The sequence below is a fragment of the Equus asinus genome, chromosome 8 (genome assembly GCF_041296235.1).
Source record: "Equus asinus isolate D_3611 breed Donkey chromosome 8, EquAss-T2T_v2, whole genome shotgun sequence".
Classification (NCBI taxonomy): domain Eukaryota; kingdom Metazoa; phylum Chordata; class Mammalia; order Perissodactyla; family Equidae; genus Equus; species Equus asinus.
The window spans coordinates 93,029,486-93,057,274 of record NC_091797.1 but is presented as its reverse complement, the minus strand read 5'-3'; the positions used below and the strand labels follow the sequence as shown (position 1 = coordinate 93,057,274).

At 44.7% G+C, this 27,789-nt stretch overlaps 1 protein-coding gene across 3 annotated transcripts in view; it reads right to left on the bottom strand.

The window, feature by feature from the left end:
- The window catches only part of OSBP2 (oxysterol binding protein 2), a 183,734-nt gene that overhangs the window by 114,266 nt on the left and 41,679 nt on the right, over positions 1-27,789 (bottom strand). For all 3 annotated transcript variants that reach the window (XM_070516393.1, XM_070516391.1, XM_070516392.1), the window contains one exon: positions 18,992-19,200. In XM_070516393.1, coding sequence (XP_070372494.1) covers positions 18,992-19,200 — 209 coding nt within the window. The remainder of the gene's footprint in view (positions 1-18,991; positions 19,201-27,789) is intronic.

Below are 27,789 nucleotides of genomic sequence, written 5' to 3'. Positions count from 1 at the left end.
CTTATCCCTGAAGGGTAAGCAGACCCCAGGGGAAGTACAGTGTGGGAAGGGGCTGGGGCTCGGGAAGAGGGTTTGCGGGCAAGAGGTACAGCATGCACACTGGCCTGGCAGGAAGACATGTGCCAATGAGGAGAGGGGAAGCTGGACAGGTCTAAAGGGCAGGGGAGAGCCTTAGAAGGGATATAAGCCAAAACTGCATTTTATTTTCAAATTAACATACAGTAAATTTTACGTTTTTGTTGCTGTACAGCTCTATGCATTTGAAGACATATCGATTCATGACACACCTCCACATTCAGGATATAGAGCAGTTCCGTCGCCTCCAAAAAGCTTCCTCATGCTGTAACTTTGTATCACATCCTCCCTCCACCCCTCAGCCCTGGCAACCATTGATCTGTTCTTCATCCCAACAGTTTTTGCCTTTTCCAGAATGTCATATAAATGGAATCATACAACTTTTTGAGAAAGGCTTCTTTCACTCAGAGTAATGCCTTTGAGATTCTTCCAAGCTGCTGCATATATCAATGGTTCACTCATTGTTATTGCTGAGTAGTACTCCACTGTATGTATACCAGAGTTTGTTCGATCATCTACCACTGAAGGACACTTGGGTAGTTTCCAGTATTTTGCTATTAAAAATAACACTGCTCTGAACATTTGTGCACAGGTTTTTGTGTGAACTTAAGTTTCTGTTTCTCTGGGATAAATGTGCAGAGGTGTAATCGCTGGGTCATATGGTAATTACATGTTTAGTTTTTAAGAAACTGCCAAACTGTTTTCCAGAGTGGCCGCACCATTTTATATTCCCACCAGCAACGCATGACAGATCCTCACCAGCATTTAGTATTATCACTAGTTTTTAGTCATTCTAATAAGTGTATAGTGATATCTATCTTAATTTGCATTTCACTAATAGCTAATGATAATGGACACCTTTTCATGTGCTTATTTGCCATCTGTATCTTCTCTTCAGTGGAATATCTATGCACATTTTTGGCCCATTTTATAGTTAGGTTGTCTTTACTGGTGAGTTTTGAGAGTTCTTTACACATTCCAGATATTAGTCTTTTGTCAGACAAGTGGTTTGCAAATATTTTCTCCCAGTCTGTACTTCGTCTTTTCATCCTTTTAATAGGGGCTTTTGCAATGCAAAGGCTTTCAATTTTGAAGCCCAGTTTATTTTTTCTTTTATGGAGTGTGGTTTTCATGTTTTAGACATATTCTCGTGTCTCAGAACTTTTCACCTAGCACTAGGTCCTGAAGATATTCTAAGTTTTCTTCTAAAAGTTTCATAGTTTTACATTTTACATTTAAATCAATGGTCCATTTTAAATTAATTTTTGTATACCATATGATGCTTAGGTTGAGGTTCATTTTTTTGTCTATAAATGTCCAATTACTCCGGCATCAACCTTTGAAAAGGCTATCTTTCCTCCATAAACTGCTTTAGCCTCTCTGTCAAAATCAATTTGGTGTATTTGTGCTTATTTCTGGGTTTTCTATTCTGTTCTATTGATCTACACGTCTTGGTTCACACTGTCTTGATTACTCCAGCTATACAATAAGTCCTAACATCAGGTAGAGTGATTCCTTCCAATTTATTCTTTTTCAAAATTGTTTTAGCTATTCTAGATCCTTTGTGTTTCCACATAAATTCTAGAGTAAGCTACAAAAAATCTTGCTGGAATTTTGATAGAAATTCTGTTAATCCTACAGATCAACTTGTGGAAAACTGACATCTTTACTCTGCTGAATCTCCCAACCCATGGACATGGAATGTCTCTCAATTTCTTCAAATCTTCTTTGATTTCTTTTCATCAGCACTTTGCAATTTTTAGCATACAGATCCTCTACATGTTTTGTTGGATTTGTACTTAAGTATTTCATTTTGAGGGAGGAATTATAAGTGGTATTGTGTTTTCAATTTCTGTTCCCATTTGTTCTTTGCCAGTGTATAGGCAATATGATTGATTTTTGTGTGTTGATCTTATATCCTACAACCTTATTGAACTCACTTATTAGTTCTATGAGCTTTAGGGGATTGTTTGGTTTTTTACCATTGAATTTTGAGAATTCTTTCTAATATTATGGATACAAGTCCTTTGTTGAATACATGATTTGCTAGTCTGCAGCCTGTCTTTTCATTCTCTTGAAAGTGTCTTTTGCAGGGTAAAAGTTTTACGTTTTTGATGAAGTTCAATTTACCAATGTTTTTCTTTTATGGATTATGCTTTTGATGTCACGTTTAAGAGTGCATGTTTAAAGAACTCTTTGCTTAATCTCAGGTCATTAAAATTTTCTCCTATGTTTTCTTCCAAAAGTGCTACAGTTTTGTGTTTTTCATTTTGAGTTAATTTTTATACAATGGGAGGTTCAGATCAAGATTCTTTTTTTTTAAACAGGTAGATGTCCAATTGTTCCAACATTACTTGTTGAAAAAGACTATCCTTTCTCAATTGAATTGCTTTTGCATCTTTGTCAAAATCCAACTGACTATATTTGTGAGTCCATTTCTGGACTCTATTCTGTTCCATTAATCTATGTGTCTGTCTCTTTGCCAACACCACACTGTCTTGATTGTAGTTTCTTTATAAGTCTTAAAATTGGGCAATTAATCCAACTTTATTTCTCTGTTTCAAACTGTTTTAGCTATTCTAGTTCATTTGTCTTTCTGTATAAATTTATAATAAGATTGTCTATATTGAAAAAATGTCTTGCTGGGATTTTTACTGGAATTGCATTAAATCTATTGATCAATACGGGGACAACTGACATCTTTACTCTGTTGAATCTTCTGATCCACGAGTAATGTATGTTTCTTCATTTATTTTGATCTTATCAGCATTTTATAGTTTTCAGTACTGTCACACGCTGCACAAAGATGTTCCGGTCAACAACAGACCACATATTTGACGGTGGTCCCATTAGATTAGTACCATATAGCCCAGGTGTGTAGTAGGCTATACCATCTAGGTTTGTGTAAGTTCGCTCTATGATGTTTGCACAACAACAAAATCTCCTAAGGACGCATTTCTCAGAATGTTAAGTGACACATGACTGCATACAGATACTATATATGTTTTGTGATATTTATACCTAAGTATTTCACAGGGGGCACTGTAAATTTTTTTTTAAATTCTGGTTTCCGATTGTTCACTGCTAGTACATAGAAATATGATTGATCTTTGTGTGTATTGATCTTGTATCCTGTGACCTTGCTAAACTCACCTATTTTAAGAGTATTTTTGTAGATTTCTTAGGATCTTCTACATAGTCATTATGTCGTTTTCAAACAGGGGTAGTCTTGTTTTCTGTTACTAATCTGAATGCCTTTGATTTCTTTTTCTTGCTTTATTATACGGGCTAGGACTTCCAGTATGAGGATGAATATGACTTGTAAGAACGGACATCCTTACCTTGTTACTGATCCCAGGGAGAAAAGATTCAGTCTTTCACCATTAAGCATGATGTTAGCTTTTACCATTAAGTATGATGCAGCTGTTTTGAAAATGCTCTTTATTAGGTGGAGGAACTCCTTCAGGTGGAGGAATTCCTAGTTTGCTGAGAGTTTTTACCATGAATGATATTAATTTGCTTTTTCTACATCAATTGATATGATCATGTAGTTTTTCTTATTTATACCATTAATATGGTGATTCCATTGACTGATTTTCAAATACCAAACCTACCTTGTACTCCTAGTATGAATCCCACTTGATCATGGTGTATTATTCTATTTATATATCGCTACGTTCAAATGGTTAATATCTTGTTCAGGATGTTTTCATCTACTTTCATGAGAGATATTGGTCAGAAGCTGCTTTTCTTGTACTGTCTTTGTCCAGTTTGACATCATGGTAACGCTGTCCCCGTAAAATGAGTTGGGAAGTGTGACCTCGTTTTCTATTTTCTGGAAGAGATTGTATGGAAATGGTGTTACTCCTTTTCAAATGGTTGATAGAATTCACCAGAGAAATCAACTGGGCTGTGAGATTTCTTTTTTGGAAGGTTTTAAACCATAAACGTAATTTCTTTAATAGTTATAGAATTATTCAGGTTACATATTTGATCTTGGGTGCAGTTTGGAGTTTGTGACTTTTGAGGAATCAGTTTATTTCATCTAAGTTGTCAAATGTGCGAGTAGAGTTGTTTACTTTATTATCCTTTTATGTCTGTGGGATCTGACTGTTAATTGCTTCTTTCATTCCTGATGTTGATAATTTGATATTTTCATTTTAACAGGCAACTGACCTAGTTGGGTTCAAGCTACACATTCTGACCAGCCTTCTCTTGCTGATGGTTTCACTGTCGGTTCTGTTTTCAATGCCTTTGCAGTGCTATTCAAATCTCTCCCCCACGTGTGGCAGCCAGCGGGAGCTTGGTGTTCATATAGCTTTTAGTTCAGTTCTCAAAGTCTTTTAGTCTGTTTAGGATGTGATTCATGCACATGCAGCTTGGACATGACCCAGGAGTTCATAAATAACTACAGGGTCACTTTCCCAAGGTCCTCTCTCTCCGTGACATCTTGGTATTTTCCAGTTCCCTAAGGCTCCCTCTTTCTGTCCTGTCGCCAAGACTCGGGCTTTATTTACCTATCTCTGCTGTCCACTTCCCATATCTGGGGCCACATGGTGAGAGGAGAGAGAGAAAAACACAACGGGAGTTCGCTCACCCTCTTGGGGCCACAGCTCTTCCTTTGGAGAGGAGGGTTTCCCTCAGAGTTTTAGGTACCTGCAAGCCCCCCCCACCCCACCCCCACCCCCCCCCCCCCGCCACTGCCACTATCACTGCCAGGAGACCCTTTCCTGCTCCTTGAGCCTGAGCTAGAGGGCTTCTCCTAGAGCACTGTTTGCTCACTTCTGAGTCTCCCCTGAATCCAGGGTGGAGAGTATTGGAAAGGAAAAAATTTTAAGTAACAGCACCTGTTCAATGCTATTTCAAACTCTGGTCTTCTTCAATTTGCTTGTGGCTAGTCACTTTTCAGGGTGCTTAAATAGCTGCTCCAGGCATTCTGTCCAGGTTTTCTAGCTGTATGGAGTGAAGTGTTCTCACTTCATCCTACCTAGATCTGGAATCAAGCTGAACTGCATTTTAGAAGACTCACCCTGGCTGTTGGAGAGAGTCTCTACTGGAAAACTCTGGAGACCAGAATGTGGGAGGTCAGGTGGCCGAACAAAGGTGGAGGCCATGCAGATGGAGGGCAGTGGACAGATGCAAAACTGTTCAGGGCTAGTCCTCACAAGATCTCCTGAAAGCTGAACGTGAGAGGTGAAGGAGGGCAGGAGTCAAGGCTGACACTCAGGTTTACTACTTGGTCAACTGCCAGTCTGGCAGGTAGCCTAAGACCTTCATGAGGGCAGTTTCAAGGCAATGGGTGGTGGGTCAGGTGAGCAGGGTCAGAAAGAAGCCAGGAGAGAGGTTTAGGCTACCAGAGAGAGGACAATAGCACAGGAACCAGGTCCCCAAGGAAAAGGGAGATAGCAGTCCCCAGGGACAAGCACTGCTTCAAAGAGGAGAAACGTCTTCACTGGAGTCATACAAGGGTGGATACAGCAAGGCTGGGAAATCTGATGGCAGAGAGCTGAGGTGGTCCAGGCTGTGGACCTCTTTTTGTTCTATGAAATGAGGAGGAGGCAAGGTCCATTGCTGGGATGGCGAAGGCAGTGGGAAGGGTATGCAGATTGGCAAGGACTTCAAGAGCCACTAGGAGATGGGGGAGGACGCTGGCAGGGGACCTACACCAGGTGTTCAGGCACTGAGAAAGGCCCAGCAGAAGCCCTGGGTTTAAGGGGGTGCTGGTCTATACAGCTGGGCAGCGTTGCCCCCAGAACTTGGCTGTGTGGCATGTACACCTTGGCTCAGCAAAGGACCCCTACCACCCCTGTCTGGAGGTAGAATGTGCAGAACTGAAGGGTATCACCAAAAAAAGCAACAGCCTCACTGCTATCAACTGAGCAGCCACCACATTCCAGTCACCATGCTAAGCAGTTTGTAACATGATTTAATTTATTCCTCTTGGCAACCCTAAGAGGTCTTTATCGTTAGACACACTTTAAGGTGGGGAAATAGAGGCACAGAGTGGTCAAGTGACTTTGCCAAAGTGACCCAGTTAGTAAGTGGCACAGCCGAGATTCAAGCCCAGGGCTGTCTGGTTCCCAGGCTGCCCCACGGTTAGGTGGACATGTGGGTGTGATGGAAGCTAGACAACTGGGCAAGAGAGGAAGACCCTCTCTGGGAGGCACTGAGGGATGACACAGGGCCAGGCCAAGAGAGAAAGGATAAGAAGGAAAGCCACTGCTGGGGGAGGAGCTAGATAGGTCTAGAAGGGTACTGGGAGGACAGCTGCTGTGGTGACCAGAAAAGGGCCAGCCTCTGACTCTCAGACTACTGAACCGGAGCCCACATGGCCCAGAGGCAGCTGTGTCGGGGAAGCGGACAAGACTTGGTGAGGTCAGGCTGCATGGGGCGTGCTCCATGTCAAGGCATGGCTGAAGATGAAAGTGTACACCAACCAGAGGATGAGGCCTGGAGTTAGAGGACAAGCCCCATGGCCAAGGGCCCTGGTGGACCCAAGGGCTGAGATGGGTGAGGACAATCCCAGCAGGGGCCTCCAAGATGCCAAGATTTAGATGAATGAGTGGCATAGGGAGGTGAATGCTGGAGGTGGGCATAAGCCTGGGCCTTGGTCCCTCCTCCCTCTCAGAGCAAGGGGTTGCCTAGATGGCAGTTAATTGTCCTGATTGCGTTCTTCCATATTGTGATGACCCCCCGGGGGACCTTAAAAAGACAACTGTGTGAAGAAAGGCACACATGCAAGCCAGCAATACCAGACCCAGCATAGCCTCAGAAGAGCCTCAGTCTAGCCACCAGATGGCAGCTGGGAACACCAGATAAAGCTTTCCATTGTCAAAGGACACCCAGGGGGCTGGCCCCATGGCCAAGTGGTTAAGTTTGTGCGCTCTGCTTTGGCGCCCCAGGGTTTCGCCAGTTCGAATCCTGGGCACGGACATGGCACTGCTCGTCAGGCCATGCTGAGGAGGCATCCCACATACCACAACTAGAAGGATCCACAACTAAAAATGTACAACTATGTACCAGGGAGCTTTGGGGAGAAAAAGGAAAAATAAAATCTTTAAAAAAAAAAGGACGCCCACACTTCAGAAGCTACTTAAACAGCAAATCATCCAGTTGTGGGGTTGCCCGACTCCTCATTCGAATGCCAGGAAACTTCATGTCCTTCCTCATATGGATTCTTTTAATAACACACGAGGAAAGGGCTTGCGAATATGAGAATAAGAAAGGACTGTCTTGAAAGGCTGGTGAGCTCCGGTCTCTCTGGTGATGTGGGGTCTGGCCCACCTCCAGCCCAGCAGGAAGGTCCCCTGATCAGCTGCCCGGGACATTACCTGAGGCCCCAGCCATCAGCCACCTACAGCTCCATGAACTCACTGCTCCTAGGCTCCTCGAGCCTGGCATGCTGGGTGGGGCAGAAAGCATGACCATTTAGTGGCCGTGGCCTACAAGGTGTAGATGTTGTCTCCAGTGTCCCACCACGGCTGGGCAGAGGCCCACAGAGGACACAAGTGGGATGATCCCTCTTGGGATTTGGCAGGTAGATGTGCTACAAGGTCAAGAGGCTAGGAAGGGCAAGATAACTGGCAAGACAGAGGCTGCATGGAGGGCCCACAGGTGAGGATGCCCAGCAGGAAGGGTAGGTAGACAGGAGGAAGGCAGAGGGCTCATGGGACAAGGGTTTTTATGAGCTTGAAGACAGATACATGGATGATCAGTGATGGTCAACAAAGGGCAACATTTCAATGGAAGGCTTCAAGGGGGGCAGAGACAGCCCTAAAAGACAGCTAAAGACAAACCAGAATTGGCAGGCAGGGGCTGCACAGGTCCCCCCAGCCTCAACACAATAGCAGGAAGTCAGAGGGGAGCAGCTGGAGCACTGCAGAGTAGCTCCAGGTGGAGGAGCCAAGCACATGTGCGGCAGGCCAGCACAAGAGACAGTCTTCCCTGAAGCCAAGAGAGAGCACCCAAGAAGGCACAAAGGACGTGTGGAGGGAGGGGGGCTTGGCAGACAACAGGGTGGGGTGGGAAGCGAGAGGAACAGGGAGAAAGTTGGTGGGAGGAAGCGCCCTGGGACAGTGGAGGAACAGAGAACAGTGGCTAAGGATAGCAGGGACATATGGGTTGATGGCTTCCTAAGAAGCAGTAAGGACAATAAATAAGGAAAAGAGAATTCAATTTAAAACAAACCAACAGAAACAAAGTAGTTGCCAAAATGAGCACAGCCCTTGTCAGAGATTCTGCTAGCCATCACCATAATGCAAGCATGGAGGACAAGAGCATCCGTGGATGCTGTGGTTCAGATGCCCACAGTGGCTGCATACAGACTCCAAGTCTTTCCAAACTACAGGGGCAGCCAGCCCCAACCCTGGCAGGAACTGGTCCTGTGGGGTCTTGGCCTTTTGACCTCCCATTAAGGTATCTTCAGAAGTCATGGTCCGCCTTGGGGTCAGGCTGCCTACAGCACAGTAGGCCAAAGGGAACAGGTACAGCAACCACGAGGCCAGGACCCAACAGGAGAGCGGAGGCAGGAGAGAAGTGAGTCACGTAGCCTGGGGTCAGTGAAGGGTGGGGGTCAGAGTTTGTCATCCGGGTGGATGTCCTCTGTTGCTCTCAGTTCAAGTGGGCCCTCCTGTCTGAAGCCCTGTCTTGTAATCCTTCCTTCCACTGTTCCCTTGTGGAAAGCCCCTCATCCTGCCCCCTCTGACAGTGGGGCTCAGCCTCCCACCCTCCCACCCCTCTGCGTCGCACATCTTCTGGCCCCCGCTTGCAGGAGTACTGGCCTGGGCTGGGCTGCTGCTCAAGTCTGATGCCAGCTACCTTTTCCTGTAGAGGGTTCCAGAGCAGGTGTCCCTGCATCCTTGGACTCTTACTCTGCTCCAGGCAGAGCTCTTCTTTCCCTCCACATGGGCCAGTGGCACCCAGGCTGCCTACTCGCATCTCCAGCCAGTGAGCTCCTCAAGGCCGGGTCCAGGCCTGTGCCTGTTCATCTCTGAGTTTCCCACACCTGGTTCAGCTCCCACGACACAAAAAGACATCAATCAAGGTCTCTTCGTGACACACGCATGCGCTTTAATGTACAAAGAACATTTCCCCTTCGAGCAAACTCACATTACTGCGTTGCTTTCTTGCATAGACAGAAAAGGAGTCTTCTAGTGTCTACAATGAAAACAAACCATAAACAGAGGGAGCGTTAAATGAAAAAACAACATCTGAAGAATTTGAGCATCTCCTCACGCACCTGGAAAAGTCTGCCCAATTTTGGCCTAAAGTCCATTTCTTTTAGTGATTATTTACAAAAAAGATTGAAAGAAAAATCTTGTTCCCCCCAAGTAGCAGAAAGAAAGCTTCAACAACTATGTCAATGTCATTTTTGCAAGTGCTACGTGCTTCTGATTTCCCAGGGCCCGATCAACATGACATAACATTTGGGCATAACCATTAAGGACAAATAAACTCAAACAAGGAAAAATATATCATCCGCACCGCAAATACACAGCTGGGAGTGAGTGTGAGAACCTTCACCGAGCAAAACAGAAGGAATACAAAACTGACTGGAGAAAAGGTCATTGAATTATCGGGCATTTGACAGGACATGTTTCACTGCTTTCAAAACCTTATAATAACTTGAAATACGTGTAAATAATTTGTTTCTCCCTGAAGGGCTGCAGGCAAATCCGCTCTTCCTCTGGGGATGAGCCCAATGGCAGCTGTTAGCCAAACCCCTTTTCAAAGGGGTCCAAACAGCCCAAGTGTTCAGACCATCTGATGCAAAGTCCTTGGACCAAAGCAGGTCATTTTGCCGTGTGGGGGCTGCTGCTGCTGACCAAAGGCAGTCCTACCTCTCGGGACAGAAAGGTGGCTTCTGTGCCTTGGTCACTGAGCCTGTCCAGCCCTCCTGGCTACCACCCTCCCGTGGAGGAGCTCTGTGCCCCTACCAGTCAGAGGCCAGAGCCCCAGATCCTGCAGAGGCCGCCCCCTCAGCCCTGAGGGAGGAAGCAAAGAGGCCACCCCCACCAGATTGATCTTGAACCTCCCCTGGTGACTGCCAGGCTCAGGGATGATTCAGTCTGAATGCATGACATGTTCCTGGCCACAGAGAACCCCCAAGGTCCCTGAACACATCCACTCCTTTGCTCCAGCCATTCCCACTGCCTGGACAATCTTCCTTCTTCCCTGCCTGCCTCAGCTCCACCTCCATATTTCAAACTCTTCTCTATTCCTTAAAACCTAGCCCAGGTCTCGCCTCCTACAAGCAGCGTTCCCTGACTTTGTTCCCCTCCCCAACCCACCCCAGCCAGTGACAGCTTCCAAACTTACACTGTGCTAATTCACCTGCAAGTCAATCTAACCTCTGTGGGAGCTGTCACGCCTCGTTCATCAAGTTTGAGCTCATGCGGGACTGTGCCACTTGAATGACGTTCATTCCCTCTGAAAGGTTCATACACAAGAGCACATATTGTGCAGAGGTCTACTAGGGGTTATTTTTTATATAATAAAAATTACTGTGGCCTGGAAACAGGTATTCATTCCTTCTGCCCATTTTAGGCAACTGGCAGGTTAAGTCCACAAACGTAAAACTGGAAAACTTCAAAAGCCAAACTTCAGGTGCCCAAGGGGACAGTCACTTCCACAGTGAGCAGAGGCAGATGTGTGCAGCTGAGGGGTGGGCTCCAGGAGTGCTGCCAGGTCCTGGGCTCTGCAGAAGGCCACAGCTGGGGCGGGGCTGGCAGGGGAAGGGCCACTGTCCCAGCACAGACTCCTGACTGACACGGACACTTTCAGGAGGTGTAGGTACAGCCTCCAGGATGACCACGGCCCATCCCCCGACATCCACCCAGAGGGGAGGGGGCTATCTTCCCAGAGACGCAGCCCTCTGGAGTCGCTGCACCACACTTCAGGGAAATACGTGATGTTGGAGGTAGGTCATCTTGCGACAGTGAAAGTATTTTTTCCCTTTGCCTTTCAAACTCCCTGGGTGCTTGAACTCCTGCGGGTGATTTCTGTCACATCACCTGCCACCAGCTGCGGGCAGGATGATTTATGAGCACTGGGGCACACTCCCCAACAGCAATGCTTGGATGAATGAAATTGGTTGCACCCAAAGCACTACACACTTCCCATATATTGTCACGTAATCCTCCCGGGAACCAAGCAAGAGCACCAAAAACGAGGAAGCTAGAGCTCGGAAATGTTCACTGGTTTGACCAAGGCCCAGAGCTGGACAGAAGCTTAGGGAGAAGCCTGCCAACCATTCATCCCATAGATGAAGAGACTGAGGCCCCGAGAGACATGACACTTGCCCAGGGTCAGGCCTGACACTTGGCTCAGTGCCCTATCCACAGTACCACAGACCATCTGACCAAATTTAGAAAGTGAACAGCTAAAGAAACACAAAGTTAATCCAGAAGGACAGCACTGGAGCCTTGAAGAAGCCTTGGGACCCCACTCCCAGTCCCAGTCCTCTGCTGGAAACTTTCATTATGTCCCTTACCACCTCCTTCCTCTCACAGTCTACTGGTTTGTTTCTCAGACTAAGCAGAAATTGCTCTCACCACTTCCACTGCTGGTTCTGCTTGTGCCTCCCAGTGCCACAGAAAACGGGTCTGTGTCCTCATTCACGTGCTCTGACCCTTCAAACTTTCAATATGAGCAGGCTCTGCCTGGCCTTCCTTTCTCCAGACTAAATGTCACGAGTTCCTTCATCTGTTCCAGGGGTGACAGCTATAGAGAAGCCACCACGCCCCAATCCTCCTCTTCAAGGACAATTCCAGTGCTGCCAAGGGTGTCATGGCTGCTATGTACGCTGACCCAACAACAGACCCTCACTGGGCACCAAACCCAGTGCCAAGCTCAGTGACAGGCCCTGAGGTTACCATGGAAATAAGATGCACAGGATCTCTCTGCTGTCAAGAACTTGGGTTTTATTGAAGAGATGGACAATAAATAAGTAAACAAGTCAGTCAATTAATAATGGTAGACTGCAGTGAAGAAAATAACTAGGATGGTATGATGGAGATATCTTTAGAGAGGCTACAACTTAAGGCCCTCTGAAGTGTCATTAAGCTGAGACCTGAAGGACGAGAGCCTGGGGTGCCAAGCATATCAGCAGGAGTGTTCTAGGCAGAGACACCAGCAAGTACAAAGGCCCTGAACAGGAACTGAGCACAGAGAGCAAGGGGAAGGGGAGGAGAGAAGGCTGTGGACTGTCACAGAGGGTGAGGAGCTTGCATTTTACCCTAAGAGCACTGGCAAGCCACCTGAGATTATTCTGTGTGTGTGTGCGGTAAAATACATATAAAATTTAACATTTTAACCATTCTTAAGTGTACAATTCAGTGATACTTAGTACAGTCACAATGTTGTGCAACCATCACCTGTACCTACAACATTTTCATCACCCTAAAAAGAAATCCCACACCCACTAAGCAGTCACTTCCCATCCCTCCTCTTCCAGCTCCCAGCAAACACTACTCTGCTTTCTGTCCCTATGGATTTGCCAATTCTGGACATTTCATACAAATAGAATCATACAGTATGTGGCCTTCTGTGTCTGCCTTCTTTTACTTACATGTTTTCAAGGTTCACCCATGTTGTCACATATATCAGTACACCATTCCTTTTCATTGCTGAATAATATTCCACTGTGTGGATATACCACATTTGTTTATTCATTCATCTGCTGATGGACATTTGGCTGCATCCACCTCTTGGCTATTGTGGATAGTGCTGCTATGAACACTCATGTACAAGTTTTTGTTTGAACATCTGTTTTCAATTCTTTGGTGTATATAGCCAGGACTGGAATTGCTGGGATCATGTGAGTGATTACATGTTTAACTTACTGAGGAACCACTAAAATATTTTCCACAGTGGCTGCACCATTTTACATTCCCAACAGCAATGAATGAGGGTTCCAAGCCTCCACAACTTGTTACTTTCCATTGTTGTTGTTGTTGTATTTGTGTGAGTGTGTGTGTGTGTGAGTGTGTGTAAGGAAGATTCACCCTGAGCTAACACCCATGCCAATCTTTCTCTACTTTGTATGTGGGATGCCTCCACAGCATGGTTGATGAGTGGAACAGGTCTGTACCCGGGATCCAAACCTGCAAACTCGGGCCACTGAAGCAGAGCACACAGAACTTTAACCACTCAGCCACGGGGCCAGCCTTCGATTTTTTTTTAATAATAGCTAATCTAATGGGTGTGAAGCAGTATCTTATGGTTTAGATTTGCATTACCTTAATGACTAATAATGTTCATTATCTTTTCATGTGTTTATTGACCATTTGGATATCTTCTTTGGAGAAGTGTCTATTCAAGTACTTTGCCCATTAATATTCTAGATACTAGACTCATCAAAAATATGATTTGAAAATATTCTCTTACATTCTGTGGGCTGTTTTTCCTTTTTCTTGATGGTGTCCTTATATGCACAAAAGTTTTAAATTTTGATGAAATTCAATTTATCTATTTTTTTCTTTGGTTGCTTGTACTTTTGGTGTCATATCTAAAAAACCATTGCCAAATCCAAGGTCATGAAGATTTACTCTTTTTTTCTTCAGTGAGTTTTATGGTTTTAGCACTTATATTTAGGTCTTTGATGCATTTTGAGTTAGCTTTTCTTATATGGTGTGAGGTAGGGGTGCTACTTCATTCTTTTGCATGTGGAAACCCAGTCATTTCAGCACCATTTCAGCATCCCTTGCCTATTGAATGACTTTGGTATCCTTGCTGAAAATCAACTGACCATACATGGATATTTTTATTTCCAGACTCTCAATTCTATTCCATTGATCTGTATGTCTATCCTTATATCAGTACCACACTGTTTTGATTCCTGTAACTTTGTAGTAAGCTTTGAAATTGAAAAGAGTTCTCCAACTTGGTCTTCTTTTTCAGATCATTGTGGCTATTCTGGGTTCTCTGCAATTGATTCCATATGAATTTTAGGATTTCTTTTCTATGTCTGAAAAATAAAGGCCATTGAAAATTTTTTTTAAAGGTTTTATTTTTCCTTTTTCTCCCAAAGCCCCCCAGTACATAATTGTGTATTTTTAGCTGTGGGTCCTTCTAGTTGTGGCATGTGGGATGCTGCCTCAGTCCGTGCCATGTCGACGCCCAGGATTCGAACTGGAGAAACCCTGGGCTGCTGAAGCAGAGTGTGTGAACTTAACCACTCAACCATAGGGTCGGCCCCAGCCACTGAAATTATGATAGGGATTGCATTGAATCTATAGATTGTTTTTGGCAGTATTGAAATTTTAATAATATTAAGTTTTCCAATCCATGAACATGGGATATCTTTCCATTTCTTTAGGTCTTCTTTAATTTCTTTGAGTAGTATTTTTCAGTTTCATCTCCTTGGTTAAACTTATTCTTTAGTACTTTGTTATCTGTGATGATATTTAAATGGAATTGTTTTCTTCATTTCCTTTTTGGGTTGTTCATTGCAAGTATAAAGAATTGTAAGTGATATTTGTTGATGTTGTGTCCAGCAACTTTGATGAATTTGTTTATTAGCTCTAATAGTTTTTTTGTGGGATTCTTTGAGATTTTTCTATGTACAGGATCATGTCAATTGCCAATAGAGTTTCACTTTTTCCTTTACAGTTTTTCCTTTTGTTTCTTTTTCCTACCTAATTGCTTGTTGAGAACTTCCACTACAATGTTGAACAGCCATAGGGAAACTGGGCATCCTTGTCTTGTTCCTGATCTTAGAAGGAAAACTTTCAGTTTTTTACTACAGAGTATGATGTTAGCTGGGGTTTTTCATAAATGTTCTTTAATGTGTTAAGGAAGTTACCTTCTATTGTGAGTTTGCTGAGTGTTTTTCTCATGAAAAGCGTCAGATTTTGTCAAATCCTTTTTCTGCATCAGTTAAGATGATCATGTGGGTTTTTTTCCCTTCAATCAATGTAGTGTATTATATTGATTGGTTTTCTTATGTTGAACTGCCCTTGCATTCCTGGTACAAACCCCATTTGGTCATGGTGTAATCTTTTTAATACGCTGTTGGATTTTGTTTGTTCGTATTTTGTTAAGGGTTTTTGCATCTATGTTTGTAAGGTATAATGGCCTATAGTTTTCTGTGATCTTTGTCTGGCTTTCCTATAGGGCTGGAGTCATAGAATAAGTTAGGAAGTTTTCCTTTATCTTTATTTTTTGGGGAGAGTTTGAAAAGGATTGGCGTTAATTCTTTAAATGTTTGGCAGAATTCACCAGTGAAGCTATCTGGTCCTGGGTTTTTCTCTTTAGGGAGGTTTTTGATTACTGATTCAATCTCTTTACTTATCATAGGTCCGCTAAGATTTTCTATTTCTTCTTTAGTTGGTTTTGGTAATTCGGGTGTTTCTAGGAATTTGTCCATTGCATCTATGTTATCTAATTTGTTGGCATACAATTGTTCATAGTATTGTCTTATAATCTTTATTATTTCTGTAAGGTGAGTAGTAATGTCCCCATTTTCATTTCTGATTTTAGTGATTTGGGTCTTCTTTTTTTCCTAGTCAGTCTGGCTAAAGGTTTGCCAATTTTGTTGATCTTTTCAAAGAACTAACTTTGGTTTCATTGATTGTCTTTGTTTTTCCACTCTCTATTTTGTTTATCTCAACTCTGATATTTATTTTTTCCTTCCTTCTGCTAGCTTTGGGTTTAGTTTAGTCTTCTTTATCCAGTTCCTTAAGGTGTTTGATTATTGCTTTGAGATTTTCCTTCTTTTTTAATGTATCTTTTTATAGCTATAAATTTCCCTCTTAGTACTGCTTTTGCTGTATCCCCAAAATTTTGGTATAATGTCATTTCATTTTCATTCATCTCACAGTATTTTCTAATTTCTGTTGTGATTTCATCTTTAACTCACCAGTTATTTAATTTCTACATGTTTTTGAATTTCCCAGTGTTTCTTCTGTTATTGATTTCTAGCTTCATTCCACTGTAGTTAGAAAAGATGCTTTATATGATTTTAACATTTTTAAATTTATTGAAACTTGTTTTGTGGCCTAACATATAGTTTATCCTGGAGAATGTGCCACATGCATTATTTATTTTACTTAGAAGAAGTCAGAAAGAGGAATGAGAAGAATGTGTATTCTGCTGTTGTTGGGTGGAGTGTTTTGTACATGTCTGTTAAGTCTAGTTGGTTTATAGCACCCAAGAGTTGTAAGCAGTGCAGTTATATAACTGAATTCTATTTTTAAACATGTCCTTCTGCCTGCTGTTTGGAGAACTGACTGGAGGCAGGAAGATAGGAGACTATTGCAGATGTCCAGGTAAGAGGGGATGGTACCTGGACTAGGGGGTGGCAGAAAAGCTAGAGGGTAGCAGGTGATTTCAAGAGGTAAGTGGAGGTAGGAAGTAGGCTCCCTGCTGGATGAGAGATGGTCCACAGTCTAGGAAGGGACAGACAGGCCCCAGGAGGACCCACAGGGTTCTGCCTGGCATACTCTCTGTGCCCTTGACCCAGCTGGTCACCATCAGCCAGCTCAAGGAGAACAGTCTTCCCTCATTTAGGGCTACGTGGGGCTGACTCCAAGCAAAAAGTTACAAACCATAACTCCCATCAGCCTAAGAACTGTGGGAGGAGGGCGCTGCCTTGCAGAGAAGGCCACCACAAGTGCTATTTCTCAAGAAATAATCAGGTGGCCTCAACCTTTCTATAAAAGCACAGTACCTGCCTAAAGGCTTCTCCTTCACATACGTTAGTTCATTTGTGCTTCAAAACACCAAAAAGAGAGGAATCCTACCATTTCTCAGTGATATGCAGCATGTGCTACTTTGAGTTGTACCTGAATGTTGTCCTGTGTCCTTACCCAGAAGGCTATCCAACCCCTTGGGAACATGAGACACGTGCTGCATCTCTAGCCCCTGACCATGCCTAAGGGGACGAAATGAAGGAAGACGAGCCTGAAGCTGCTCTCTCAGGGGAGCCAACCTCTCCTAGAAGTCCAGGCTAGCAATCTCTAGCACTGCCCAGCTGAGTTAACAAGCATTTCTACACCAGCTGCAAAAGAAACCCCTCCCACTGGCTGTCCCAGGGAAATTGTTCCAGAATGACCAATCCAATAAATGTTACCTGATACATTATTTTCAGGAAGTTCCTAGAAAATGCAGCAAATTTTTATTTATTTATTTTATTTATTTTACTTAGGAGAAGCTAGAAAGAGGAAGCTAGTTCTTCCATGAGCAGCAATGTTCCCACACTTGGCCAACAGGGTTGTTCTGAGCCCAGCCACACCACCAGCCACATCATTCACCACATTGGCTTTCTACAGGCATCCAAATTGAGATCAGAGGTCCTGCTGGAGGTCTCAGCACGGCCCTTGTCTGAGATGGCCCCAACACCCTCCTTCACGGGAAATGGAGTGGTACCCTGAGGACCCCTTGCCAAGCTCAGCATCACTGCTGACACACCAGAGCCCCAGGAGTGCTGACCCCAAAGAAAAGAGTCACTATGGGGAGGACCTATGCTCCAAAGGGGTGAGACCTCTAAAAAGAAGGTCAGACTAATATTCAATGGCCTTCAATGTGCGTTAACAAGCTAGTACTGAGGGAGAGTCCCCAACATGGGGAGATGGGGCATGGTGACAAATGTCACTAGCATCTCTCATTCTACTTTGTGCTAGAGCTACTTCCAAAGGTCTCACTGTCTCCCCAACCAGCCTATGAGATAATCCTGGAGAGCAGGGGCTGTGACTTATTCTCACCTGGAGCCCTGCCTTCCTAAAAAAATACACAGACCTGTGGAAACATACACCATTTTCCCTACAATTTATGAAGGATCAGTTTCCCAATCTCCCCTCGACCCCCCGCTGCTGTGTGTGTGGACCCAGTTTTTACCCATCAGAAACATTTGCTATTGCTCTGGGTGGGCAAGGCTGTGGAGAGGCAGGCATTCTCACACACTGCTGTAGGCATCTAATGGTAAACCCCTATGGAAGGCAGCTTGACAAGCTCTCAGAATTACAAATGCACACTCCCATTGACCCACAACCCCTCTTCCCGGAACGTACACTTTGTTTATACTTATACACACGTGAAATGAAATGCAAGGTTACTCACTGAACACAGTGCATCATAGCAAAATAAAGAAACAACCTAAATCTTCATCAACAGGCTATAGGTTAAATAAACTACAGTACAACCACACAATGAAGTACTGTACTGTTATAAAAACAAGGAGGAAGTTTTTTTATGTACTGGTAGGGAAAGAATTCCAAGATAAATCTCTAAATTGAAAAAAAGCAAGGCAGAGGATAGTGCTTATTTTAAAATAAGTACCTATCTGAATATACATGTAATGACACAAGACACTGGTAGCTCTGGTTGCCTCTGGGTGGGAGAACAGGGTGTGTGGCTGAGGACAAGAGTCAAGGGCAGACTTCACCATATATGCTTTTGAAATTGTATAAATCATATAAAGATATATTAAAAAATAAATGTATTAAAGTAAAAAATAAAACATCTTGCTCAGGACATCTGAGCTGGTCTTCCACCTCGGCAAAAGCAGCAGCTCTGGCTAAATGGTTTTCAATCTCCATAAAGGGCCTGGGAAAAAGTCTGGCCCCAAGCACAGGTGCACGCTCCTGGACTCCCGCGTCCGACTGCTGCTCCGGGAGCTGACCCACAACAGCATCTGAAGGGTCTGCTGAAGTCTAGGAACCAGACTTGTCCAAAGAAAGGCACACATAGTACTGCCCACCACAAACATTTCCATCCCAAGAACTGCCAGCCACCCCAAACACCTAAGCATCTCACTGCAGAGGACACACAGAGCTGAGTGGGAAGCGCGAACACACACCTTGACCTTCCAGGGTTGGTCTAGACTAGCTTGGGTCTCCTGGTCACCACTACCCACTAAGCGCTTTCAATTCCCACTCTCTCCAGACCCATGACACCCATTGTGCCGAGCGCTCACTACCTGAGTGGCTGCTCATCAGGTGAACAGCCTTGGCCTTGGCCAGCTCCAGAGTGGTGATCCAGTGCTGCCGCTCCACCTCTGAGCTGGCCTTGAGGTGGTAGGTCCTTGCCCCATTGGTCAGCATGATACCGCAAGAGTCCTCCTTGTCAAAGTGCGCGGTGCACAGGTTGATGGTGCCACGGCAGGTGTGGGCCATTTCATCCTGATTTCTGTAGGATGTAAGAGAAGGTATGGGGTGAGGCTCCCAAACTCAATAGCTCTAGACTGAAGAAAGCCTCAAGGCAAATCCTGAGAATCTCAGACCCTTAGAGCTGGGAGAGGCCCTGGAGTCAGAGCTGGCAGATAATGCCTATTGGGATTGACTGGTAGATGTTTGGTTGAGAGGGACTCAGTAGAGAGACTGGCAGAAGGAGGAGGGCCTGAATCAGTGCCATATGTAGGGCTGCTCGCTATGGTCTGAACCCTTGCAGACTCCAGGAAATGGAGAAGGTGACTGCCCAGGGTCCTGATAGGCTGCACGGCCCACTAACCCCATCCCAGGCTCTGTCCACTAAGTCTCAGAACCACAGAGTTGGAGCAGGGTGGGAACCTTACACTAAAACTGAAATTAGAGACCCAGGACCCCAGGGGGTGGATTTGGAGGCAGCCCCTGCAGGAGTGACCCGGGTACCAAGATCTGCAGAGCAAGGATGTCACCATTCTGCTCTGGCCCTACAACCAATGAGACGAAGGCAATGGCTGGGCTAGCACAGCGCTACCTCATGTCAAGGGACTGCCCCTTTGTTGGTTACCAGATTATGGAGCTAATGGTACCAAAGCAAGGGGAAGCAGAGGTGACTAAAATGTGGGCCACTTCCAACTGTGACCAGTGACTGAAAACTGAGATCCAACCATCATGACTGGATCTACTTAACTCACTCCGTTAGATACTCAAAGGAAATTCAGAACCCCACATGACAGACCAAATCTCTTTTCACAGGGGGTGCTGGGAAAAGAAGAGGAATTGGTCAGCATGTAACACTGCAAGAGGCAGGAGCTCATTTGGCAATTCTGCTGCCCTTGAATGTTCATTATTTCCCCCGACTGTTTATTGTTTGTTATTTTCTTGATTCTTCTACTAGTTGTTAAAGTCAAATGACTTGACACTCAATAAGACATTCACCTTTCATCTGGACAGTTGCTGCCTTTTCTGATTCCCTCATGCTTTGGTTACATCCCTTAGAGAAGATGACTCAGTCTACACCTGAAAAAACCTCCAGCTCTTAGTGCTGATATCTTTCACTTGAAGGAAACGCATTCTGATTTACAAACCTGGCAAAGCTGGGCGTACCTGTTGGAAACTTGCCGTTTTAGATTTAAAGACTTTTAGGCTAGAGATTGTTCAGCTGTTAAATAGCATAGTAACAAACCAAAAAGACACTATGGTTTAGTTCAAAAAAGAAGAATGGGGTGACAGTGTTCTAGGCAGAGGGAAAAGTGGCAAAGACTATGAGGCGAGGAGAAGTTTACAGGTTTCAAAGACAGGAAAAGGTTCCGTGTGGCTGGATCACTGAGAACAAGAGAGTTGACAAGAGAAAAATGAAGCTAGAAAATAAGGCAGGGATCAAATGTAGTACCTTGTAGGTTGTGTTAAGCATTTAGACTTTTATCCCAAAATTAAAAATAGTGGGCTTCTGGGCCTAATGTCAGGAAAGAAGAGGTAGCCAGGAGTTCCAGAAGTTCCTACGGAAAACAGGAAACAGAAGTACCCTGTACAAGACGGGGAGATGGAAACCAGGTGACTATGTGAAATCAGGGCTGGCTGGAAGTACTGGATTACAATCCATCAACTAAAATAAATACCCACGAGTCCATACTGATACAAGTAAATAACTGAAGGGATAAATAAATGGGGAAGAGAGAGATCTTCCTTAATAAAAGTAGATAAAATTATGGAAACAGAAAATCACTAAATGCAATGTGGGATCTTGGACAGGATCATAAAATGGAAAAAAAGACATCAGTGGAAAAACTTGTGAAATATGAATAAAGCCTGAGGTTTAGTTTATAGTATTATAACAATGTTAATTTCCTGGTCCTAAAGATTCTACTTTGGTGAGGTAAGATGTTAACATTAGGGGAAGTTAGGTGAAGAGTATATGGGAACTCTCTGTACTATTTTTGCAACTTCTCTGTAAGTCTAAGTTATTTAAAAATTTTTTTAAAAAAATAATGCTACCATCACATTCTGCCCATGCTCATAGCTGATATGAAGCCTTGTGGCCAAAACATGAACTCACTTGCCCTCAGGCTCAGTGACTGGGTTGGAGATATTCCCAATGTTACTGAAAGACAGAAGCCCTAAGCCCCCATCATAAAGCCTGGTTCTGGACCGAGCTCTCCAGCGGTCAAGGGGGAGACACTTTAAAAATCACCAGATCAAGAAGAGTAGAGTGGTAGGTAAGGCTCGGGGAGGGAGGGAGAACCTCTGAAAAACAAAATTCAAAACCTATGAAGAAAATCAATGCTAATAAAGAAGCCAACAAAGTTAACACTCAGAAGATGAATCACTTCAGACAAAACGGTACTATCAGAGAAACATGAAAAAAATGAAAATAAATTGATTTAGGATTCTCAAAGATGAAGGAATAACATCAATAAAAGGAAGAATAATTTGTGAAACAAAAGTAGCTAAAAATGAAACAAGAACAGGTGGATATGAAAAGTAACAAGAGAATTTCAGGAAATGAAAATATAGCAGATAAACTTTACCAGTCACCCAGGACCCAAATCTAAATTTAAGCTTAACTCATTGTAACTAAAGTTACTTTTCATTAAAAGACTTGAGGAGATTAATTTTTCTGTTTTACTTTTCTGTGTTATTTGGAAGAAATTATATCGTGGCATATGTGAAGTTGGAGATTGAAAGCCCCTTAAAATTATCAAGGTCCAATGCATTTGCTTATCTTGGAATTTAGCTCTGCTCTTTTTTCATTTAGATATTTGTGGCCAATCCATTCTCCATCAGTGGCCAAAGTGATAATTTTTGTCCTATTTAGTCAGTTTTTAAAAATTTCAATGCCTTCAGAGTCAGTCCTGAAAGGGCCCACAATTTAGGGACATATCCTAAAATTCAGGTGGTTTTTTGGGAGGGGTGCACCTACCCATGTTGTATATAAAGGTTTTGTGTCTCCCTATTGAGAGCTCTGGCTGCAGTAGGCCTCTCTCTAAGAATCAACCTTCCAGGGCCACCCAACAGCCCAGACGGTGGAAAAGTTAAGGCCCCATTCGCTGCACTCTGGACTTGGGTCCTGCAAGCTGCAGTGGCAACTCCTCCTCCTCGCCAGGGGCCTTTGGAGGAGGGCAGCAATCCAAAACCTATTCTCATCGAGCCCTGGGCAGCTTCAGTGGCTTCGTTACCTCAAATCAAACCAGTCCATGTCCTAGGGCCTCCCAGTTATATCAGAGCTCATATCAGCATACATGATCATACATCTTCTGCCATTTTTTTAAGGAGACACGTTTTGAGGCATTACTTCACATTTGGTGGATATTTTACATATTTAGGACAAGTAGAGACAAAATATGAAACACCTGCAGTAAAACTTAACCGCAAGCAAGGTTACCTTATATAACTATCATCCTTCTAAGTGAATCACACCAACTCCCAACCAAACAATACTCGGTAGTACTGAGGGCCGACATCCTTGCCAGAAATGAGAATGAGACATCTGCCATAACAACTTGGAAGCCTGTAATAGTTAACGTAGCACTTCCGAAGCACTAAGTTAGCTGTAATAGTTAATGTAGCACTATGGCTAGTGACTAACCCACCTGTATTGGGTACAAACCTTGTACACCAGCTCAGAGTCGCCTCACCACCTCCTCCATTCCTTCTCTTGGTGCCCCATTTGGCCTGAGTCACCCCTCCATTTCTGGACTTGGAAGAAGAGCTGAATCTCAGAGTACAGGATCTGGATTCGTGAGTGGCCACCAAGAGGCTGGGTCTTTGCAACTCACTAGTGTGGAAGGGTTAGCGCTTCACAGGTTGAATAATGAGCAGTGGGAAGTGGGAAATGGATGGGAAGCAGGCAGGTAAATATCTCTTACTTACTCTCTCCTGGATGTCTCCAAGGTATGGTTTATCCCTGCAAACCTTCTGGAGAAGTCCATGAGCCCAGAGAACACGAGTGGTCTCTGTGACCCTTGCAGTTTGCTGTGAAGCGGTGGCTGGACAGTAAAAGCACCATCACTTGGCAGCCTTCCGTTGCCCTTCTTTCCCTTTTTGCCTCCGCATCACCAAGGCTCATCTTGCTGCCCCACTGAGTACCCAACCTGCCAGCAGGAGAGACCACCACTGAACCTACAGGGCATGGCCCACTCCTTGGGAAGAACTAGAGGGCCACCAACTAGATTAGACCCCTTCCACCTTGGTGGGGGTAAGCAATTTGCCCTTACTGAAATCACATTTTCTGGTAACAGAGTTGCCAGCAGCACTATGTTCCAGTTATCGACTCCTCATCTGCTGGCCTGGATTCCTATATAACACGGTCTCAGACCAAATCACCCACTTCGGCCAAGAAGGTACATCAATGACCCCTGACCATGGAATTCACTGCTCTCATCATGAACCCTGCCATCGCTCAGGAGCAGCCAACCTGACAGAACAACAGAATGGCCTGTTGAAGGCTCAGCTGTGGTGCCCTCTGGGGAGACTATGGGCTTGAGCTTCTGTCCTCCAGGATGCAGTATATGCCTTGAACTGACAACTGATATCTGGTGCCACGTCCTACATAACCACAGCAGATGGGTCCAGGAGTGGCCCTGCTCACCGTCACATAGTAACCCCTTGCAGAGTTTGTGCTTCCTATCCCCGTACACTTGGGCTCAGCTGGGTTAGAAGTTCCAGTTCCAGAGTACTGGGGTACAACACAAAAGGCTTCTACTAAATTAGAAGCTGATGCTACCCGCCGGCCACCTTCAGCTCCTCATGCCAGTGACCAACAGACCAAGAAGGGAGTCACTATACTGCTGGAGTCACTGATGCTAATTGCCATGAGGAGTTAGGTTTGTGGCACACGTGGAGATAGGAGAAGAATGTCTGGAACAGAGCTCAGGGGATTCCCTGGGGAATCTCTTAATACTTCCACTTCTGGTAACGGCTATTAATGGGCAAGGCAACAAGGAACTCAGACCCCTCAGGACAAACATCACAGACCAGCCAAAGTGCTGGCAGAGAGTGAAAGGGATCTAGAACGTATGGTGGAGGAGGAAGATAATGGATATCAATTACAGCATCAGGACCAGCCACAGGAGCAGTGAATGAGCTTGTTTCACAACCTTCTTGCTTCAGTCTTCCAGGCGACTCCAGCTGGCCATCAGGAAGGGGACTCTGTCACTGAGTGGAGTCGCACCTCCCCTCCCAGGGAAAGGGGAAAGACGTCTTCGTTCTCTCAGGAGAATGGATGGAGGTCCCCACATCGCAGGAGAGCTGATACCATGGGAGGGCACGAGCAGACCTGAGTAGCGCAAGGTGTGGAGCGTATTGGACACAAACCTTGTGCGCCTTCTCAGATTCCCTCGACCGCCTCCTTTTCTGTCTCTCTCGGTCGGTGCCTCATCCTTGCCCAAATGTCCCTCCACTTCTGGACTTTCATGAAATGCCACAGTGGGAAATGGGTGATGGAAGCAAAAGGGACATATAAATTCCCCCTCCAATCTTCCCTCTGCAGACTGCTCAGAGATGTGTTTTCTCCTTGCGTAACTTCTGGAGAAGTCCATGCACCAGATCTGCTGTGTCTCTCTGTAGCTCGCATGAAGCCACATCCAGCAAGGTACGCACTACATCATGGTCATTTTTATCTTTCCACTTCCCACTTCTGTCTCATTGCACTGGGACTGCATCTCTCAAACAAAGTGTCAGCTCTTTAATCCTTGCCTTGGGCTATGCTTTCTAGAGGACCTTCACAAAAAATGGCCATAGGCAAGAAAAAAATTGACAGGCAGCAATTTGAATCCAGACACAAAGAAAGACAAAAGCTACTAATCTGGAGCAAAGTCCTTAGCCTTGTGTGTGATTTTCACTCAATACTAGCTCAAGCTGACTGTGATTCATTTGGTAAATTCACCTCCAATCTTCTAAATTCTAATTTAGCAAGTACTTCCTGTGGGCTGCTATATAAAGGAATTGTGCTAGAAACTGGAGAGGGAGTAAATATAAAGATAAATAAGACACATTTTCTGGCCTCAAAGAACATTCCAATTTGTGAAAGAGGCCTGTAAATTGCTAGCTACTATTCAATAAGCAGAGGGAAATAAATTCAGAATAAAGGGGACGTTCGCTTCATGAAAATTCATTGAGTTACACTTTTACAGTTTACCTACTTTTCTGTATGTATGTTACATATGTATAGTCTGTTGTATGTTACATACATATCAGCTGTCAATAAAAAGTTGGCTTCAAAAACAAACTCCAAATGGAAGGATAAGCTGCCAATGGTGGGAGCTCAGGAGACAGAATGGTCCTTTCTGTCCTAGAGGGATCAAGGAGGTACAGTGGAGTACAGTCTCAAACAATGAGGGGACTCTGCCTAGGCAAACACTAGGAAGAGGGCCAGGCCAACCGAGAGCAGTTGTGTGGGGACGTGTGGCTCTGGGAAAGCCCAGGGATCCAGAGCAGCCAAAGGAGAGGGTCCAGCCATGGCCTGCATTGATGATGGGTATTATGAATTAGACTGTGTCCTCTAGGAAGATACGATGAAGTCCTAACTCCCAGTACCTGTGAATGCGACCTTATCTGGAAATAGGGTCTTTAAAGATATAATCATGTAAACATGAAATCATTAGGGTGGGCCCTAATCCAATATGACTGGTATCCTTATAAGAAGAGGAAGAGAGTCACAGAGGCAGAGATGGGAGTGATGCATCTACAAGCCAAGGAATGCCAAGGATTACCAGCAAACCTCAGCAGCTATGCAGGCCTGGAACAGATTCTCCCCTAAAGCCTTCAGAGAGAGAACAGCCCTGCTGAAACCTTGATTTGGGACTTCTGGCCTCCAGAACTGTGAGACAATTTTTGTGGTTTTAAGCCATCCAGTTCATACTGCTTTATCAGCGCAGCTCTAGAACACTAACCACAATGGCTGAACAGATGAGTGCCGGAATGACCTTCTGGAACCTCGCACACAGCTGGGATGGTTTATTCCCACATGCCAATCATGAGACTGCACTTCAACCCTCCACACAGTTCCCACCTAGAATACTCGGCCACCACAGCACCCACACGGCTCTTCAGTTCCTCTAGTTACTGAAGCAGCCCTGCCCCAGAGCTGCCCATTGCTGCTTGGAGCTCTCCCCTCTACCTATACCAGAGAGGCTGGAGACCCAAAAATGACCTGCAGCAAAGATTCCAAGGATGCAGGTTTCCCCAATGACATGCATTCACACAGGACTTAAATGTGGAAGTGAGTTCAGAGGGAAGTGAGCAGGAGAAAAGGTATCCATTGTGGCGGCAGGAACTGTGGCAGAGGGTGCGAGCTTTTGCAGCCATCAGCTTCCCATTCTGTGGCTCCCTGCAGCAGCGTCAGCAGTTGGCCCTTTCAGAGCAGAGGCAGTGCGAGTCTGGGATCTGGACTATTCCCTCAGATTCCAGTCCGCTAGTTCAGCCCTCCCAGGGAGTAGGAGGCTACCTGACCCTTGGCAGCACAGCATTTCAGCTAACACTAGCCAGCGTCATTTCTGGTGTGTGCAGCTAAGTCCCGGCCAAAGCACCTCCCCAGGAGTTGTATCATCTCAGAACGGATACCTGTGACTGCAAACAAGGTTTGATGTTTGCTGTTTGGGATCCCTGGCACCAGGGCACACGCAGGCCAATCCCACGCATTTGCAGAGGTTTTTAAATTTAAATCTAGAGAGGCAAAAAGTAGGCTCAGAAAATATAAGCCACCGAGTGGGAGAGACATTCACAATAAATATATTCAGCAAAGAACTTGTAACAAGAAAATATAAAGAACTCCTAAAATGAGTAATAAAGAGGCCAACAATCCAATCTAAAAATGGGCAAAACTTATGTCACTTCAAAAAACAAGATATCCAAGTAGCTAATGAACATACGAAAAAGTGCTCAACCTCAGCAGTTATCAGTAAACATACACACACCCCATGATCCCGCAATTCCACTCCTATGGACTTCCCCATTAGGGATGCATACATGTGGCTACCAAAGACATGTAGGGAATGTCTGCATCACTCTTCCCAATAGCCAAAAACTGAAAACACCATGTCCACCCTCACTAGAATGGATACACAAATGGTGGTTTATCCATCTGATGGTTTATCCAAATGGTAGAGTATTATACAGCAATGAGAATAAATGCATCAGAATTACACATAACAATCTGGAAGAACCTCGCAAATACAATGTTGAGCAGAAGAAGCCAGACACAAAGAGAACATATTGTGTGATCCTACTTATAGAAACTACAATAAAAGGCAAAAGTAAGCTCTGGGGTGAGAAGTCAAAGACAGTGGTTACACTTGGGGGGACAGTGACTGGAAGGAGACATGGGGGAGGGTTCTGGGGGTCTAGTCATGTTTTATCTCTTTAGCGGGGGTAGTGGTTATTCAGTGTGTTCATTTGGTGAACATTCCCCGAGTTGTACACTTATTTGTCCACTTTTCTCTATGCATATTGTACTTCATTAAAAGTTTACAGGGAAAAGAACAGGGATGGGGAGAATCCTTTCCTGGCAGTGGTGGCGACAGCAACAACTGCTTCTCAGGGGCAGCAGAGGTAGAGGTGCCAGATGGCATCAACATCC